General features: G+C 49.9%; 3 protein-coding genes across 15 annotated transcripts in view; 1 reads left to right on the top strand and 2 right to left on the bottom strand.

Annotated features, from left to right (window-relative positions):
- Window positions 1–1,881: 1,881 nt before the first annotated feature.
- On the bottom strand, window positions 1,882–9,592 carry KCNAB3 (potassium voltage-gated channel subfamily A regulatory beta subunit 3). 2 transcript variants are annotated; one of them, XM_081028787.1, is made up of 14 exons: window positions 9,000–9,592; window positions 7,661–7,704; window positions 7,534–7,571; window positions 7,215–7,294; window positions 5,890–5,934; window positions 5,760–5,804; window positions 5,505–5,548; window positions 5,221–5,307; window positions 4,863–4,948; window positions 4,598–4,718; window positions 4,419–4,513; window positions 4,205–4,325; window positions 3,947–4,035; window positions 1,882–3,659 (listed from the first exon to the last, which is right to left on the bottom strand). In XM_081028787.1, exons 1-14 carry the CDS (start codon window positions 9,239–9,241, stop codon window positions 3,582–3,584), a joined length of 1,215 nt encoding a protein of 404 aa, XP_080884913.1. In that variant the 5' UTR covers window positions 9,242–9,592; the 3' UTR covers window positions 1,882–3,581. The 2 variants fall into 2 exon arrangements, with proteins under 2 accessions (XP_080884913.1, XP_080884914.1); XM_081028788.1 differs by having other exon boundaries at window positions 2,642–3,659; window positions 4,419–4,718; window positions 9,000–9,534.
- CNTROB (centrobin, centriole duplication and spindle assembly protein) overlaps window positions 8,358–17,433 on the top strand; it is a 26,656-nt gene continuing 17,580 nt past the window's right edge. For 6 of the 12 annotated variants that reach the window (XR_013991947.1, XM_081028784.1, XM_081028781.1 and 3 more), the window contains exons 1-8: window positions 8,358–8,722; window positions 12,850–13,172; window positions 13,981–14,065; window positions 14,316–14,397; window positions 14,869–15,025; window positions 15,935–16,051; window positions 16,228–16,344; window positions 16,672–16,770. Coding sequence is in view for 11 of the 12 variants with exons in the window: in XM_081028784.1 (XP_080884910.1) it covers window positions 8,491–8,722; window positions 12,850–13,172; window positions 13,981–14,065; window positions 14,316–14,397; window positions 14,869–15,025; window positions 15,935–16,051; window positions 16,228–16,344; window positions 16,672–16,770 (1,212 nt within the window). In the remaining variant the exon portion in view is untranslated. Of the gene's footprint in view, window positions 8,723–11,911; window positions 11,974–12,180; window positions 13,173–13,980; window positions 14,066–14,315; window positions 14,398–14,868; window positions 15,026–15,934; window positions 16,052–16,227; window positions 16,345–16,671; window positions 16,771–17,433 lie in introns of those variants that run through there. The other 6 variants (XM_081028785.1, XM_081028783.1, XM_081028780.1 and 3 more) reach the window with 4 other exon arrangements.
- Window positions 10,169–11,836, bottom strand: TRAPPC1 (trafficking protein particle complex subunit 1). Its single transcript, XM_081028790.1, has 5 exons — window positions 11,753–11,836; window positions 11,544–11,642; window positions 11,325–11,395; window positions 10,844–10,982; window positions 10,169–10,545 (listed from the first exon to the last, which is right to left on the bottom strand). Exons 2-5 carry the CDS (start codon window positions 11,640–11,642, stop codon window positions 10,417–10,419), a joined length of 438 nt encoding a protein of 145 aa, XP_080884916.1. The 5' UTR covers window positions 11,753–11,836; the 3' UTR covers window positions 10,169–10,416.

The following is a 17,433-nucleotide window of genomic DNA, read 5'->3' as shown; positions in this document are numbered from 1 at the left end:
TTTAAGTAAACATTTCAGAACTCCTGAGTTGTGCTGTCCTCATGGTCACTTGGGGGAAGCTATGTACTTTGATGCTGTGATAATTCAAAACTTTTTGGGAACTTTGGAATGGTGTTCAGAAGTCTCACATCTTTTAATATCTCCAGTTGGTAATCAAATCTTAAAATTTTAAGGTATATTTGTTTATATAAATGCTCCCAAAGTGTTTGACAGCCAAAGCTTCTTTAAGCTCCAGACCTGGATATCCAGTCACTTGCCCAAACTGATGCTCTCCTTGTCCAATCATCTCTTCCAGTGTTTCCTACCTTTTTCTTTACCCAACTCCAGAAACCTAGGCATCATCCTTGACCCTTCCCTTGTTTTCACCTTCCTTTACTGACTTATCACCAATCCATCTACTCTTCTCCCCTTCCAGTACATCATCCTAGTCCAAACTGCCGTCATCTCTTGCTTAGACCCTGGTAGGAGCTTCTTAACCAGTCTGTCCACAGCTATTCTGGCCTTCTGCAAGCTTTTCTCCACACAGCTTACAGTAATCTTCCCAAATCTCAAACTCAGTCGTGTCCTACAACACACCCCTTCCAGTCCTGTTTAAAACCTTTTAATATGGTAGTAGTTTAATAGCCCCAAATTCCTTTGCAATGTGACTTTTGCTGCTTTTCCCACTGGGGAGAAGAAATTGGGGTCTATTTCTCTATCCCTTGAATCTAGGCTTGCTTCTTGACTTGCTTGACTGATGTGAATGTGGCAGAAGTGATGAGTTCTGGAGCACAGTCCTTCAGAGACTTTGCATCTTCTGCCTTTGTCCCTTTGCCATACTGCTCTGAGACTACCATGTAAGGAAATTCAAACCAGTGGTGGATGAGGCCACATGGAGGAGAACTGATAGCTCCTCAGTGCAGCCAAGAGCCAGCACTAAAAGCAGGAAGTACCAGTGAGGCTATCTTGGATTTTCCTGTTCAGCCAACCTGCCAGTGGAATTCAGCCACACGAGTGAGCCTGGATGAAAACAGCAGAGGAACCTCCCAGCCAACCCACAGAATGATGAAAAAATTATGAAAAAAATTAAGTGTTTAGAAGTTGTTTCAAGCCACTAAATTTTTGGGGTGATTTGTTGTGTATCAATAGATAACTGATATAGAGGGTTTCTTACTATCCCTGGGATAAGTTTCCCTATAAGGCCCTGTATGTTCTAATCCCACCCATGTCTCATGTTCTGCTTCCATTCCCTCTTTAGACACTCTGGCTTTGGAGACCTTTGGTTTGTATGATCCTTTCTGCCACAAGGCTTTTTTTGTATGCTGTTCCCCTCTTGCTTTCAGCTTAGTAACACTCATCTGTCAGCTCTCAGTGCAGCCTCACCATGTCACATACCCACTGTAGACTCTGGAAACACCATGTGCTTTCCCCTGGCTTTTGGACTACTGAAGTTTTTGTTTGGGGGTTATTTTTTGTTTTGTTTTGCCCATCTGTAAGCTCAAAGGTTGTTCTGTGTCTGGTTTTGTTCACTGCATCCCATAGTAGGACTCAATAAGTAAATACCTGTTAAATGAATGAGATGAGTGATAATATGGTAAATGAGGTGTGACAATAAAGGAAGGTTTCTTACAAGGGGTTTCTAAACTGTCCCTGAAGGTAATTCTAAGAGTTTTAAAAATGTTTTGAGCAATGAGGGAGGCATTATTAAAATAATTGCATAATTCCCCAAGGTAATTATTTAAGGAGAATATTATTTTGAATGTACAAATTCATGTATGTTTGCTACAGAATAGCTAATAGTTTTGTCATACATTTTTACCTCTTTGTTTCCTCCAGTCTTCCAAAATGAGTAGGAGATGATAGGAGTGGATATTAAGTATTCATTAGTTGATCCAGATGGTTGCTAGTCCAATAGATGGCATGCCACTGACTTTATTGGAAATTGGTTTTACTCTGTTCTCCCAGCTTCAGGATGAGAAGTATGAGGATGGACAGAAGGGAGATGGTAAGGTTGTATTTTAAGGAAGGCAGAGCTCAACTTTCCCTGCCTTGTGATCACTGAAGGTTGTAACTTTCCACCCATTTTTGGTCCCAGTGAAATTAGAGTCCTTTGGGGAAGAATAAGAGGCAGTATCTGACATAATCCCACTTGATTCTGCTTTTCTGCCACCCTCACACCTGATCCTTCACTTGTTTTCTTTTTTCCTTTATAATGATAACTCCTTTCTCTCTCTCTGTATTATCTCAACAATAGACCGGGTTTAATTTTACCTCTCCTTCAGCAAATCCCAAAGCCTGTACCTCAGAACAGCCCCTCCCACTCAGCCACAAGAAAACCACCCAGATGTGCCTTGGTGCATGTGCCGGTATCAGGCAAGAGGGAAATAAGAAATACAAGACCAGAAGTGTGGCCAATAGAACTTTCACGACAACGGCAAGGTGTCAGAGAGAGGGAAAGAAGCCAGATTTCTCTGGGTTCTAAGGAATGTGGCAACTGAAGGAAGAAAACTGGGGCCTGGGGTATACGATGCTTGGATCATTGAAGTAAATGAGCAATGGAGAGAAAGCTAGTACTGGAACTTTCTAATGACAGGGAGCTAGAGAGCCAGATATCTGAGACTGAGACCGTCACCTCCCAACCCTCTGCAATTTCAGACATGATGAGCGAGAATCAAGCTGAGATTTTATTTATAATTCTCTGGGAAGTCTTACAGAAGAGGGGCCATCATTATTGCTTTAAGATTATTGCCAAGAGGAAAACTGCAGTCCTTTACTGGCAGGTAGGAGGTCCTGCTCAAGGCTCCAAAGTCTATCCCCAGACCTTATGTGTCAGCCCCATATCTCTGCTGTGACCTAAAGGCTATCAGTATTTCCTGCAAAACACAGCCCAACTGTATTTTCCAAGGGCCACCCTGTTCAAGTTATACATCTGCTACCAAATTTCCCTCTACCTTTGTCAGTGCTGTTACTGCATTCCCCACCCCTGCCCCCTCTCGGCAGAAACTAAGAATTAACATTCATTCAAGTTTTAAGCCTTCCATCTCCTGGCTGAAAGGCAGAGTCCTGGTTTCCCCAAGATTATTATTTACTTACTGCCAGGACCAGCCTGGCTTCCTTTGTACTGAATAACGTCAGAGCCCCATTTTCCTCTGTCCCAGATATCAGAACTCACTTATTAGGTTATTATCACTTTATGATATTTCAAGGTCCACTTTTGAGGTACTCTGCATGTTTCTTATATCTGCTGTGTTGATGTGTTTTTTTCTTTTAATGGGCCTCGGCGATTGGGGTAAGAGAGAAGGGAGCGAAACCAAATGGCAGAGAGGGGACGGCCCAGTAGCTCATGCCTGGGGTTAGCAAGAAGGCCTAGGAGAACGCAGCATGGGGCGGCGGGTTACTTTCCCTCTCCAGCCCCACTGCGGAAGGATATGGCTTTGTTCATGCTATCGCTACTCGAAGCCGGAACTCGTTCGAGGGCGGGGCCGCTCTGGCTCTGGCCGCTGCGTGGAGGGATCCGGTGTGAGCGAGGCAGCAGCTCCGAAGCAGTTCTGGGTGGGCGGGGTGCAGCGGCCCCGGGTTTGGCTCCCCGTGCCCTCGACGGACTATTTCTTGGAATGCGGTTTGCTCCCCAGGAGCCCATCTATCTCCATCACCGTCTGCGGGGTCAGCTGGCTCAGCACCTGAAGGAGAATGGGGTGGTGGAGAGGTCAATACATGCTGGGTCACTGAAAGGCATGAGGTTTGAGGGCATGAAGTTCGGGGACCCAGGGGAGCAGCCCAGGGGACCAGGTAGCAGAGAAAGAGTCCCAGCTGTGCCCCTGCCTCACCTTGTCACCCTGGGCCCTCTCCTTTGCAAAGCGAGGACCTTGCAGTGGGTGACCTCACAGGCCTATTCTCGGTTGGACAGTGAGGCGTAGACTGCTGGGGAAGGGGACAGAGATGGTCTCTGCATGAATCCCCAGCTCACCTGTAGGGCGCCCAGATGTTCTATCAGCTGCTCTGCACTCGACACCCCCAGCAAGACCGAGCTGACACTCTCACTGCGGAGACACCACGCTAGGACCAGAGGAAAACAAGGGAACTAACTGATGGGAACAGTGAGCACATAGCCTTAAGAAGTGTCTCGGAGGAGAACGGTCCTCCCTAAGGACAAACCATCCTTGGGTTTGGGAGTGTCTCAGGAGGAGACAAGTCCCTGCAGGGTCCAGAGCTGGCAGTATCTCACCAATAGCAAGCTGTGCCACAGTGCAGCCCAGCTGGTGCGCGATGGGGAGAAGATCCATGACTTTGGCTTGTTGCTTCTTGCCATCCTCACTCTGCACTTTGTCCTTGAGCCACTGGTAGCCCTTGAGGCCAAAGAGAATCAGCAAACGCCCTCCAACCCCAACGCCAACAGCCAAGATAGCCCAGTATTACCATACTGAGCCCCCAGATCTCACCTTGATGGTGGTTCTGCAGGTATCTGGGACTCGCCCATCATACTTGCTAGTGATGAGGCCACAGGCCAGAGGGGACCAGGTGACTGAGCCAACACCTAAGAGGAAGAGGATTGGATGTGTGGGGAAAAAGATATAGGTGACAGTGAAGCCAAGGGAAAGGCAGGAATGAGGGAACAAACCAATCTTGTGGTAGAGCTCTGGCAGCTGCATCTCCATCTTCTCTCTCTGGAACAGATGGTGCTCTGCTTGTTCACACAGTGGAGGAATCAGATTGAACTGTCTGGCCATGGAGTAGGCCTCCTGAGTGGGGTGGGAAGGAGATGGCGGTCAGAGCACTCTTTCCATTTTCTTCCACTCCCCCTCCTCCAATAGAGTGGGGCTTGGAGTGGCCATGTGAAAAGTGGGAACCAGTTGTGGGATGGGGAAGTGGGGTGGCGCACTCACCATGATTTCTGCAGCCCCCCATCGGGATGTCCCCCAGTACAGGGCCAGGCCCTGGTTGATGACATAGGTCATGGCTCGCACAATCTCTAGGCATATGGGAGAGGGAGAGCCTTACTGTCAGATCCCTGGCGTCCAGGGCTTCAGATATGCAGATCTCTGCCTGTCCCACCAAGACCCCAGGTATTTCTATGAAGTCAGAGAGATTGGTATCTGGTTTGTGCCTCCCTCCCTGTCTAAGTCCTGGGGTCTGAGTCTCCACTGTGGAGCTTAGGAGGTCTCCTGAGCAGGGGCTGGCTTCCTGCTGAGGGTTTGAGAAGTGCTGTTTTGAAGGACTGTAAGGATAGGGTGCTGCTTTTACCCTCCATGGGACTGTTGGGGTCTGAGCGATTAGCAAATACGATGTCCACATATCCCAGCTGGAGACGGTCCAGAGATCCTCGCAAGCCTCGGGTAGGAATAGAGAGAAGAAGGTAAGCACCTCAGCTTCAGTTTCCAAACAACTCAGACCTTACTCTTTTGCCATGGCCACCTAAATCCCAGCTCCCCTATTCAAAGCCTCTGACTAAAGAGCTTCAGAGAGTGTTCCCACCTCCTCTCGTTTCCATACCCAGCCACTTCAGGTTCCCAGCCTCTAACTCTCACCCTCAATGATGTGTTTGCGGCTCAAGCCTCGCTCAGTTTCTGCCCTGTAGGAAAAGGTAAGTCAAAGATGAGGTGTGACAAAGATAGGGGACCAGGGCTGGCCTGGCACCATGAGGAACGGGGATTTCATAGGTCCTCATAGACAGGATGCAGATCTAGTGTAGTAGGTATGGGGACAGCTGTCACCACCCCATCCCATACACCTTCACACATTCTCTAGATCTTCCCCCCAATTATAATGGGGCAGCCACTTACTGTCCTCCCCAAAAAATCTTGGTGGTGATGACATAGCTTGATCTCCTGGAAAAAGAGAAATGGGAGAACCAGCAAGAAAAGGATTTTTGGATGATCACGTCCCCAGCAACCCCCCAAACCACAGTCTCACCTCCAGCCTTTGCTCTTGAGGATGTTGCCTAGGGTTCTTTCAGCCCTGGAAGAAAAACAGTGTAGAAGCACTGACCTCTCCAAGGTGAATCTGTCCTTTATCCTCTTCCCCAACTTTCCCTTTGACTAGTTTTCTCTCTTGTAAAGTGGAGCATAAACTAGGATCCCATTGGGCTGTTAGCCCCGTCATGGACTAAATAAGAGCTTCTGGAACTAGGGGTGTAGTTGTAGTTTTCATTCAATCATTCAACAAATATCAGTTGTGCATCAATGATGCCCCAAGCTCTATTCTGGATTCTGAAGGGATAGAATAGGATGAGGGGAGAGGGACAGACTAGGGAGACACTGGTACCAACCATCTGTTGCCTTCCCCCTTGAGTCTGCAAAATCCCACCTATCCTCCAAAGGTTAGCTCAGATTCTGCCTCCAAGCAAAATGGAAAATGTTCTCTGATTGCCACAGTCTACAGTTAGTTCTTCTTGTCAGCTTCCATTGCTCTTATAGGCTACACAGTTCCTTGGCACTTAATTATGAGTTAATGTGTGACAAGTCTTCAGTTGTTATGGTGGATGGTTACTGTAGTGTTTTCCTGTTATTCAGTCTTTTATATCTCTTCGTCTTTTGGATTTGTTTGTTTAACCACTTAGACTATGAGCTTTCTGAGGGCATGTTGATGTCATCCCACAAGTAGTGCCTGCTCTGTGCTAGGCTCTGTGTAGGCATTTAGGTGACATAGGGAAGAGCAAGACAAATTTCATGGAAGGAGGAGTGTCCCAGCTGAGCAGCAAGTATGGCCACATATCCTAGTACTTGATGAACTGTGGTCAGAGGGCAGTATAAAGTGCTTCAGGAAATGAAGGGGGTAGTGACCAACTTTGGGGAAGCTTTTGGAAAGAGCTGACATTTGGGCCAAGTCTTAAGATGAGCAGAAGAGTTTGCCAGATGGAGAAGAGGCAGGGGTAGGTCAATCTAGGCTTTGGCTACTCCCAGTGTGAAGCTGAGAATGAAGCCACACTCCTGGTGTGTGATGAGGCGAGGTATGTTTGAAAACTTAGCTTTGTAATCTCCACGCAGTTGCACATAACTGACTCCCAGGATATATTTGTTGGTTTTATTTTATTTGACTGTACAGTATATCCATTGCCCTGTAAGCTGGAGAGGGATTAATGTTTGGGACTATAATTCCCATAATGCTTCAGGGGCCCACTAGCTGAAAGGTTGGAACTAAGTGTTGGCAGAATTCCAAGGGTTTTTGAGAGAGAAAACATAAAGCCCTCATGTTCTCTCAGCCTTCTAACTGTAACAGCTCTTTCACCCCATCCTTACTTTCCAGCGGCGTACACTTCAGCGGTGTCAAACAGGTTTATACCATGCTCATAGGCTACTGTCAACACATCCTCTGCTGTCTAGGGAGGTAAGAGAAAGAGTTAAAGGTCAACCACTGACCCTGCAATGATCTCCCTCACTATATTGTAGCCCACAGCACCTCGGCCTTGATTTCTACATTCTCTCCCTTTCCCCCATCCTCCAGCTTCGCATCCATCATTCTCCATGCATGTTGTCCAAATGCCTACGCAAGTCCATTTCTCCTTGTTCTGGTTCCCTCACAGCCCCTCGCCCTGCTTCCAGGTCCCATCACTTATACCTCATCCGAGATCTGAGAACCAAATGTGACCCAGGTACCTGCAAGAGAGAAGCCAGGCACATGAGAACTGTGGGAGACAAGGCATGAAAGAAAGCCCTTCCCTTAAATCCTCTTCTTTTTAACTCACCTAGGCCAAGACAGGATACCCGAAGACCAGACTTTCCTAGATTCCTGCAGGAAACAGAAGTTTCAGGAAAGTGGGGAGTTTCCACTAGGGACATAGATTATCAGCTCCCAGCTCCTCTCCTTCCAGAATAAGAAGCCCTCAGTGTGTCTCAGTCCAAAGAAACTAGACCCAGTGGGATACCAAGTTAGGCACTGTTATGCCCATAGCATAAGTGAACAGATAAATGACTGTTCCTGTGGAGCCACTATCCAATGCCTCTGTTCCCTCCTGTCACATTGAAAATGTGCTGCCTGGTTTGTGTTTCTTCTGATGAGGTCTTATCTGTTTGAGTCATCTCTGGGATGTGTGGAATCAGAGTAGGAGGCCTGTGACCGGCTGATTGTGCTGCGTTTGTGCTATGCTAAAAGGTAGACACAGGTGTGGGAGGGGTAAACCAAGTCAACTTCAGGCATTCAGGCAAGCAAGGGTCCTTGGATAGGCTAGGCAGATGGGCCTCCAACAAAGGCACCTGGGTGGGGAGTATGACAGGAAAGCCTAGTTTTCCCTCTTTCCTCTCTACTCCCTCTGCTCCCATGGGCTCGTGAAGTCTGTTTCTGAACCCCCTTCTCCCCAGGCTCCCCACCCAGGTTGTCAGCTCAGCTTCTCAATCAGGGCAGCCACATGGAGAGGATCAAATTCGTCAAGTGACAAAGCCAGGTGAGATCAATGACTTCTGCTCACTTCCAAGCAGGAGCTCCTCCCCTTCCCCCTATTGCGAGTCCCAGCCATACTCTCAGTGAAAGTCGGTTACATTATAGTCCACCTTCTCTATCCCGGCCCTGGACCTCAGCATGGGGTTGAGAGATGTGGTCCATCCTTCTGAGGGCCCCACTTTCTTCCCCACGAAGAAAGGTCGCCGGAGACTGGGCCCTTGGGGACGGTATCTGGGTCAGGCACCCTCAACAGACCACGTGAAAAGCCTTTCCTTCTCCCTCTTCCCAGGACACCGACCCAAGGACACTCCATGGAGTGGGGGGCAGGGTGCGCAGCGTGGAGATCTGTGCATCCCTGGTTTTCCTGGAGGTAAGGAGGGAAGCTCAGGAGCATTCCCCTTTCCCCCCGGGTCTGACAGGACCCCATCAACCTTGGTAAACTTGAATTTCCCCCAGTCAGGGCTATTGATGGGAGACCAAGAGAGGGAGAGAGGGACCAAGTAAGGGAGTGCCGGTAATGGGAAGAAGAGATGGAATGAGCCAGGATCTTCTTAGCGAAGTTTCAGGGGGTCCTGGCGGCATCTCAGGAAGCCTGAGGGGTCAGGAAAGGGAAACAGATGGGGCGGGCTGCCCGGCCACCTCCATACCTGTATTTCATGCCAGTGCCTCGGCCGGTGCTCTCTCGGAAGGCCCCAGCAGGCGCTGGGGGACGGGGGACCACTGCGGCCCGGGCCTTGGGGCCCGACCCTCCTCCCCCCGGAGGATTCCCATGCCCCCCGCAGACCGGCCCGCCATTGCCGCCCCCAGGGCCAGGCCGGGGTCCACACAGACGGTCCTCACTGCTCCGGCTGCGAAGGTTCTGCTCCGTACATGCTATGGACACCTGCATGCTGGCTGGCCAGGGCGGGGGAGGGGGCTCCCAGGCGGCGGGAGGGGGGGAGAACGAAGAAGCCCAAGGGCGAACAACCGGGGGTGTAGTGGCGCGAGCTCTGGGAAGGCTGAGGATGCTGCGGCGAGAGTCGCCAGGCAGGATTGGGCCCGCGGGGGCGGGATGCTGGAGGTCGCGGGGTTTGAGGTGGGAGGGAAAAACGCAGGGGGAACCACGAGTGGAGATATTCGGATACGGGGGCACTGGCGCCGGGAGGAAGGGGAAATGGATGAAGGTAAAGGTGGAGGGCGATTCTAGGAGGGTAGGGACCTAGGAACGAGAAGGGGCGGAAGAAAATTGCCACCTCAGCCCGAACCGCAGCGGGACCGCTAGGCTCCCAGCAGTGTCCGCAGCGGGCCCAGCTAATCAACATGCAGACACCGCCCCCTCATCTACATAAAGTCACCCGCCTCCCAGTCAAACCGGCTCATCGGCAGAAGTCTCGCCTTCCGAAGTTCTGTCGCCTGAATATTTAGTGTACTCAGAGCCGCAGAGAGCAGAACCCGGCAAAGTGGTCCTCGGACCCTCCGGAACCCGAAGCAGGTTGGGCTTCCTCTAGCCCAGTGGTTCTCAACAGGGGCGATTTAGTCTCCTAGTCCCCCTATGGGACATTTGGCAAGATCGGGATACATTTTTGACCGTCACTACTGGGGTGCGGAGAGATGTGCTACCAGCATCCAGTGATTGGCACTCAGGACAAAACACAGGACAGCCTTCCCATCCCCAACAATGAATTATCCAGCCCAAAATGTCAATCTTGTTGCTGTTGAGAAACCCAAGGTCAAAGCCTCGTTGCAGGCTCCAGGGATGTGGCCACCCCCGTTCACACCTCCATGAGTTGGGCAGCGCCCCCCACCGACCATCCCAAACTGACACGCTCCAGCTGCAGAGGGTGACAAAGTTTATTCTGTACTTGTCGCCGTATCTTGTAGAGGATAAAACTGGAGACAGAGCATGGTTTGGAGGTGGAGGGACTCCTGTAGGTTTCCTTCCTGTGAGGGGGAGGGCACTAGGGTAGGCTGCCTGGGGGCTTGAGGGGTAGGAAGGGCAGGTAGTGGGGGCCCTTAGATGAAACCAGTTAGGAAGGGCCCCAGGCATACAGAGATTCTCCCAAGAGGTGAGGTGGGGTACTTCCTTCAGCCAGCTCTGGCGGAGAAGAAGGGCAGGGAGCGGATGTAGGAGTCCAGTCGGGAGCGAAAGAGCTCACTTTGTACCGTCTGGCCTAGCGGGCACAGGGGATTCTTCACCACCAGCTCCACATACAGCTATGGAGAGGGAGGGTGTTAGAGCCAGGCTTTGAGCACTTGTTCCCAACCCCAAACCTGGTAAAACCTCAGGGGTGTGTGAATGCACAAGGATCAAGGGCTGGGACACAAGCCCCGTTTGAGGAGAAACTGGTGGTGGGAGTGTTTCAAGACCTCAAGGGTCTCGAGAAAACTCTTGACTTCAACAGAGATACAATACAGTAGGATCTAGGCAGGGAAGCTGAAGGAGTCTTGGGGCTCTAAGTGACCATGGTAGTTGAGGAGCTTTGGGGGAAGGGTCGCGGGGGCTGGCACTGACCGCACTGTAGATGTGATGCAGCACATCTCGGATAGGTCCCACGCCCAAGTCAGTATTCATGACAACCTTGATCCCAGTGGGCGTTTCGTAGTAATGGAGTTTGTAACGGCTAGTTTGGAAGGCCAGAAAGCCATCCTTCCTGCGGAGATGAGGAGGATGTTAAGGAATGGGAGTGGAATCTCTCCCAAAAAGATACTTCTAATCCCCTCTAGGTCAATTCCCTCTTCTCTGAACATATTTATAGGAGCCTGGTTGAGTAAAGACACCTCCCATAGCCCGCCCTCCCCAACTTGCCCCCCCAACACACACACACACACACCCTCTCTGCCTTCAGATTTTCCCCTTCCAGCTCCAGCACTCTCGCCCTGGATTCAGCTTCCCCTCTCTGGGTCAATGCCTCTTTCACTCCGGGAATTACCCCACCCACAAAATTCCCCAGGTTAGTCCTCCTTCCCTTAACATCCCCTCTGACTCGGCGTACATGTCTAGCGGGGACATCTTGCTGACAAACGAGCGGATAGAGAAGAGCATCCCGTACATCAGCTTGTACTCCTGGAGGGAAAGGGGCAGAGTTAGCTCTCGGTTGTTGGAGAAAAGCCAGGGATGGGGACGAGCCGGGGTTTAGAGAGGAGGGGCTGGACTGAGACTCTGTATGTTTGGAGATGCGAGGTCACCCGGTTGCGCGGGGCCCTCCTGTCACCTCCTCCTTGGGGATCCCCGCTTGCTTCTTGCGGTGCCACTCGCTGTAATGCAGACACACTCCATTCCGGTCAAACAGGTACAGGTTGTGAACAGTCATCTGCAGGGCACAAAGTGTAAGCCCCGCTCTGGGACTGTCCACACTCCCGTAGGCTCCAGCTCTCCGTCCCGGATCCCTCCGAACAGGTAGGGTCCCCTCCCCTGACTCACCGGAACTGCTCCGAGCGCCGATCCCTCGACACTTCCGGTTTCCGTGGAGTCTCGCCCCACTCGGTCCTCACACTGCAGCGGCCGAGCAATAACTCCGCCTCCATGCCTCTCTTAGCCAATCCGTGGCCTCCATGGCCGCGCACGCGCGTCCAGCCTCCTGGGCTCCAGAGGCTGTAGGAACCGCTGTAAGCGAGGTCTCTTGGGCTGCTGATGTCATCCAGGCGAGTGAGGCGGGGCTTCGGACGGTGGGCGGGACGCTGCCAACGGTTTTGAGAGTAGGGAGGCACGCGGGAAGGGGCGTTTTGGTCTCCCCGACCCGTACCCAGGGGAGGGAGCAATCCCTTGTCCTCACGTTGGCGAATTGGGGGTGCTGAGGACTGGAGGTGTGGGAGAGTAGTTGAAACGGGGTGGTCGGGGTAGAGGATCACAGACTAGGTTTGAGGGCGGTGTATGTTTTAGGGACGGACCTCTGAGGGCGTGACTGGGTGTTCACAAAGTTTCTTTTGGGGTAATTGGGAGGGAAGGATTCTACGGATCCCTGCATGGCTTTCTTGCCAGGAAGGGTTGAAGGGGATATACAAGAGAGTTGACCCAGGCTAGAATGGTGCAGAGGGCGGAGGGGTGTGGGGAAGGGGGAGCGTCAGGTTCCTGCCTCTCTTAGACTGAATGGAGCCACTGAGGGGCAAGTAAGGCAGCTGGACGGAAATTAGGCCCCTGTTGGATTTGGGTTTGTTTCAGTTTGTACGTTCTGGATGTGAGAACTTAAGAGCTCATTTGACCAGCGATAGCCGGTGCCAGAAGTTGATTTCCTGCAGCTTTCAGCACTCTAGAGGAATTGCTGTGGTGCTTTTGCTCCCGCAGTAGGTCTTCTGTCTCCACCCCCTTCTTGCTGCACCTTTCTTTTCCACAATTTCCAGGAGCTGTGGAAAGAAATGCTTTTGCTCTCTCCTATGGCCTCTGGTAGCAGTGGGAACCTTTCCTCTAACCAGAAAGCCTCCATACTCTTATTAACCAAGGATCCTTGGCTTAGAGTCTTCCTCCTTTCTCCCAAATCTTCCTTCTCTGTGTACTTTTCCCTTTGGGCTCTCCTAAAGCAGAACCAGGAGATCCCAGCTTTGCTGTCTCCAGTTGTCTTTTCCCTGTACTCATGGCAACATCAGCTACCAGTCCCAGTTCATCTTTCCGGGCAGAGGATCTCCTGAGTGATTCATCAGAAGCTCCTGGGTTGAACCAAGTGTCCTCTGAGGTGACCTCTCAGCTCTATGCTTCTTTGCACCTCAGTCGTCAGGCAGAGGCCACAGCACGAGCCCAGCTGTATTTACCCTCCACCTCCCCACCTCCTCATGAGGAGTTGGACAGCTTGGCGCAAGAGCTGAGTCGCAGCTTGTCAGTTGGATTGGAGAACAACTTGAAGAAAAAGGTGAGGGACGTGTGTCTGGGGGACCTCTAGGGTCTTGGGATTGGGGGTGGTAAAAAAACCAAACAGTTTGACTTAGATTGAACTCCTATTGTTGGATTTCAAATTCTCTTTAAGTGCAGAGTCAGTCATGCTTGTTCCTGGGAGCAAATGTTTATGAAGGAGAGAACAGCCTGGGACACCATAATTTGGGAAATTGTGAAACTTCCTAGTGTGTTTTCTGTCAGAGACACCTGCACTGTGGAATAGGTTGCTATGCTTTACTGGGATTTGGGGACTGGGAGTGAGGATAAGGTTTCTTCAGCCTAAGAGGAAACTAAACTATGGACTTAAGGGATAGCAATAAAATATGCTGAGATCCTTCCAGCTCAAAACTTATTTTGAGTGTATGGTTCAAAATTAGGCATGTAAATCATAAAAACATAATGTAATCAATTACGCATGTTACAGAGAAGGTAGTTATTAGTGTTGCATAGAAAAGGTGTCATTATCAATTTGTAGACTGGTTAGGTCATCCAGCGTTTGAAAAACTGATGGCCATGGGCTACACAGTCTTTAGACAGGGTATTTGCTCTCTAGTTGGTGAGAATCCTCACCACTCCTGTCTTAACGCGCCCAATTAATTCATTTACACTATCTGTCTGGCTTCTGTAGACATTTGAGTTTCTGACCCTTACTGGGTCACTTCTGTTCTTGCTTTCCCAGGTGCTGGAGTAAAAATTCTTGGGTGTACTAGATGCCATCTACCCCGGCAGTAGGTAGAATACAGATTATTCAAGTTGCTTCTGATTTCTCTGTTGCTTTTTTCTAGGATGGTTCCAAGCATATCTTTGAGATGGAAAGTGTTCGGGGCCAACTCCAGAGCATGCTCCAAACCTCACGTGACACAGCCTATCGTGAGTAAATCCCTCCCCTATAAAGGAGAACCTAGATTTAAGGGATGGGAGAAAGTAGAGAAAGGAAGGGGGGTGGGGACGGGACATAGACCTCTGAGACAAGACCTCCGTAAGAAAGGTTCCAGTTCTTTGAGAGAGGTGCCAGAGGAATGACGTAGAGAGGAAGGCCCTCTCCTCTCTTGTCCTTCCTGTGGTCCCTGTTCCTATCCTTACCTGACCCTGGCTGTGGGGTCTCTCTGACTGCATTCAGGGGATTCCCTTACTCCAGGTGCTGGCTCAGCGAGACGGGAAGAAGACTCTTTTGACAGTGACAGCACAGCCACTTTGCTCAAGTGAGTTCTTGGGAGTCTCCTAGCTTGCTTGCTTTCTTGGGAAACCAAGTGTTCTATTTCTTAGTTCTCCTTTTACTGCTGTTGTACCTCTTAAGGACCTAAGACACTTGTCACTTAGCATCCTTTCTCCCCTACCTTCTACCCCTCCTACTGCTTCAGGAACGTGGGCATCTGCAGCCTAGTACCTGGCTTTCTCCCAGTCTCTAGTCCTCCTTCCCCCAGAAGTGTTCGCTTACTTCTGCTGAGACTTTTTACCACAGAGAGTGTGGCGTAGAAGAAGGATCAATCACTATAGAGTGACTCACAGAACCTGTGTGCTACTTACGGTTCTGTCATTACCCAACTTAAAGACTTTGACCAAGTCTCTTGTCCTTTCTGGGCTTCAGCTTCCTCACTTGTAAAATGTCACAGTTGGACTAGTGGGTCTCAAACACTTTCCTAACCCTAATATTCTCTACCTGATTTGCTCAGCACCCGGCCCCTGCAAGACTTATCTCCATCTAGCTCAGCGCAAGCCTTGGAGGAGTTGTTTCCCCGCTACACCAGCCTTCGGCCAGGGCCCCCACTCAATCCCCCGGATTTTCAGGGCCTGAGAGATGCCCTGGATTCAGAGCATACCCGTCGCAAGGTGAGCTATAAAGGCTTCCTTTTGAAAGCAGCAAAGATTAGAAATAGGACTGAGTGCTGAAAAGAGCAGAGGGTTAAGGGCTGCAAGCTGGGACTTTGCTCAAATGGCTCTTCAGGGATGCCTTCTTTCACCATCTTATCTAAAATGGCACACCTCCCCTCCAGATGTTCAGATCACTCTGTTATTTCCTTCACGTGGCTTATCGCAGTCTGATATATCTTGCTTGTTTCGCCCTTCTAAAAATCTAAGTCCCTTGAAGGGTTTACCTTGTCTTGTTCATTGCTACCTTCCTAAAGTTTAGAATATACCTAACACATAGAAACACAGTGTTTGGTGAATGAACAGTGAACTTTACTGGCTTGTGCAAAGGCTTTATAGCTATTGATGTTAATGGACTCTATCTCTGTGAACCTCAGTCTGTCTGTCTGTCTAACGGGGGAAGAGAGAAGGAAAAGACAGAAGAAAAGTCAAAATCATTTTTTTTTTTTGGACCCTCTCTTCCTCTATATTCATCTGCCTGGGCATGAATGAAAGGCTTTCCCCTTTATCCTTGCTATGTTTAATCATTGTGTCTAATGAGCTTCTCAAGGCAGGAGTAACTTCCCACTCTTTGCAGTGTGGGCTGCTGCACCCCTGCCAGAAGGTTTATAGAAATGTTTCTCAGGAGATCCAGGGAAGGAAAGCCTGGAAACAGCACCTGTTTCCAGAGATGGTAGAGGAAAGTGTTGAAGTAAGGTCTCAGGTCTTAAGGTTCCTGCTCCAGAATTCTTGATTCTCCTCCAAGCCTATTCTGTTCTTGGGACTCAGGCTCCCTGTCTCCAGCCCATCTCTCCCTAGAAAAGCTGGAAAATTTGGTGCTTTGGTCAGACTAACAATGGCAACACCCAGACTCCTCATCATTCTTCCCAGCATTGTGAGCACCATATTCAAAGCCTACAAACCCGAGTGCTAGAGCTTCAGCAACAGTTAGCCGTGGCCGTGACAGCGGACCGCAAGAAAGATATCATGATTGAACAACTGGACAAGGTGCCAGGGTAGCAGAATGTGGTGGGTCTGTCCGGGGCGGGGCACCATGTGCTAGAAGCTGGGGACAGGGGGAGTTTACTGACTACTGGGAAAAGGTGGCTGTTGACCCCGCCCCCAGGGGCAGAAAGAGGGCAAAAATCTTATTTTGAAATTCCGTCTGACTTTCCTCTCCTGAGACCCTGGCCCGCGTGGTGGAGGGCTGGAACAGGCATGAAGCTGAGCGCACAGAGGTGCTTCGGGGACTTCAGGAGGAGCGCCAGGCAGCTGAACTCACTAGAAGCAAGCAGCAGGAGGTGGGTAACCTGGCTCATGTGGCATTAGAACCTAGGTCACAGATTGCTAGATGAAACGGGGTAGAAACAGCTCTGGGATTAGAGTTCCTCAATCTTGCAGAATCTGGCCTGACAGTTCTCCTCCATTTCCTCTTCTTTCACTGTTTCTGCTGTTAAACTTGCATCGTTGACGTCTTCTCAGCTTTCCCCACACCGTGTAGTCTTTTTGGCCCCCAAGTCATTTAATTAATTCTTAGTTTTAAACTTTACATTGTCAATGTTGTTTGAAGTATAACATGCAGAGACTCCCCTCAGTTCCTCTGTTCTGTGTACTCCTCCCCCTGAAAGACAGTAACCCGTCTGGAACAAAGCCTTTCTGAGGCCATGGAGGCCCTGAATCGTGAGCAGGAAGGTGCCAGACTACAGCAACGGGAAAGAGAGACGCTGGTGAGAATGCTGGTCTGGGTTAATTCCAATAGAGGCTGTTATGTTAATTACTTCTAGAGGGCTGTGGGCTATTACTGGTGGATTGTGTGGGAGTTCATAATTTTAGTTGCACCGGGGCAGTATTTCCCAAAGTGTGTTCCTTAGGACACTCGTTCGGCTACTCTACAAAAAAGGATCTGCCACCAAGTAAGTTTGAGAGACTCTGCAAATTGTATCCTCATTAGAATCATCTGGGGAATTATTTTAAAGTATAGATTTTTGGGACCCATCCCAGAGGTTTTGATTTAGTAGGTATATAGTGGGGTTGGAGGATCTAAATATTTTCAGAAATTTCCCAGGTGATTTTGTTTAGCCAGATTTGGGAACTCTGATCTGTGGCAGAGCCAAAAAAGGTCTGGGATGAGATTCATTCAAGTTTCTTTTTGCTGAAGTGATAAGGTGATTACCCATATAAATTAGTAGCCAGATGTGGAACTTGTTGCATGCATGACACATGCTTGCTACGTGCATGCTGGTACTTACAATTTTAACAGGCTACATCCAGCAGTGCTGATGATAGTTGCTGGTTGGCTAGTACATGACGGTAGGCTGGATTTTCTAGTCTTTGTGGAATTTCTTTTGATGATGATGGTGATAGCTGTTGTGTATTGAGTACTTTACTAC

Source organism: Rhinolophus hipposideros (assembly GCF_964194185.1).
Source record: "Rhinolophus hipposideros genome assembly, chromosome: 20".
Classification (NCBI taxonomy): Eukaryota; Metazoa; Chordata; class Mammalia; order Chiroptera; family Rhinolophidae; genus Rhinolophus; species Rhinolophus hipposideros.
This window is presented reverse-complemented; position numbering and strand designations above follow the sequence as displayed.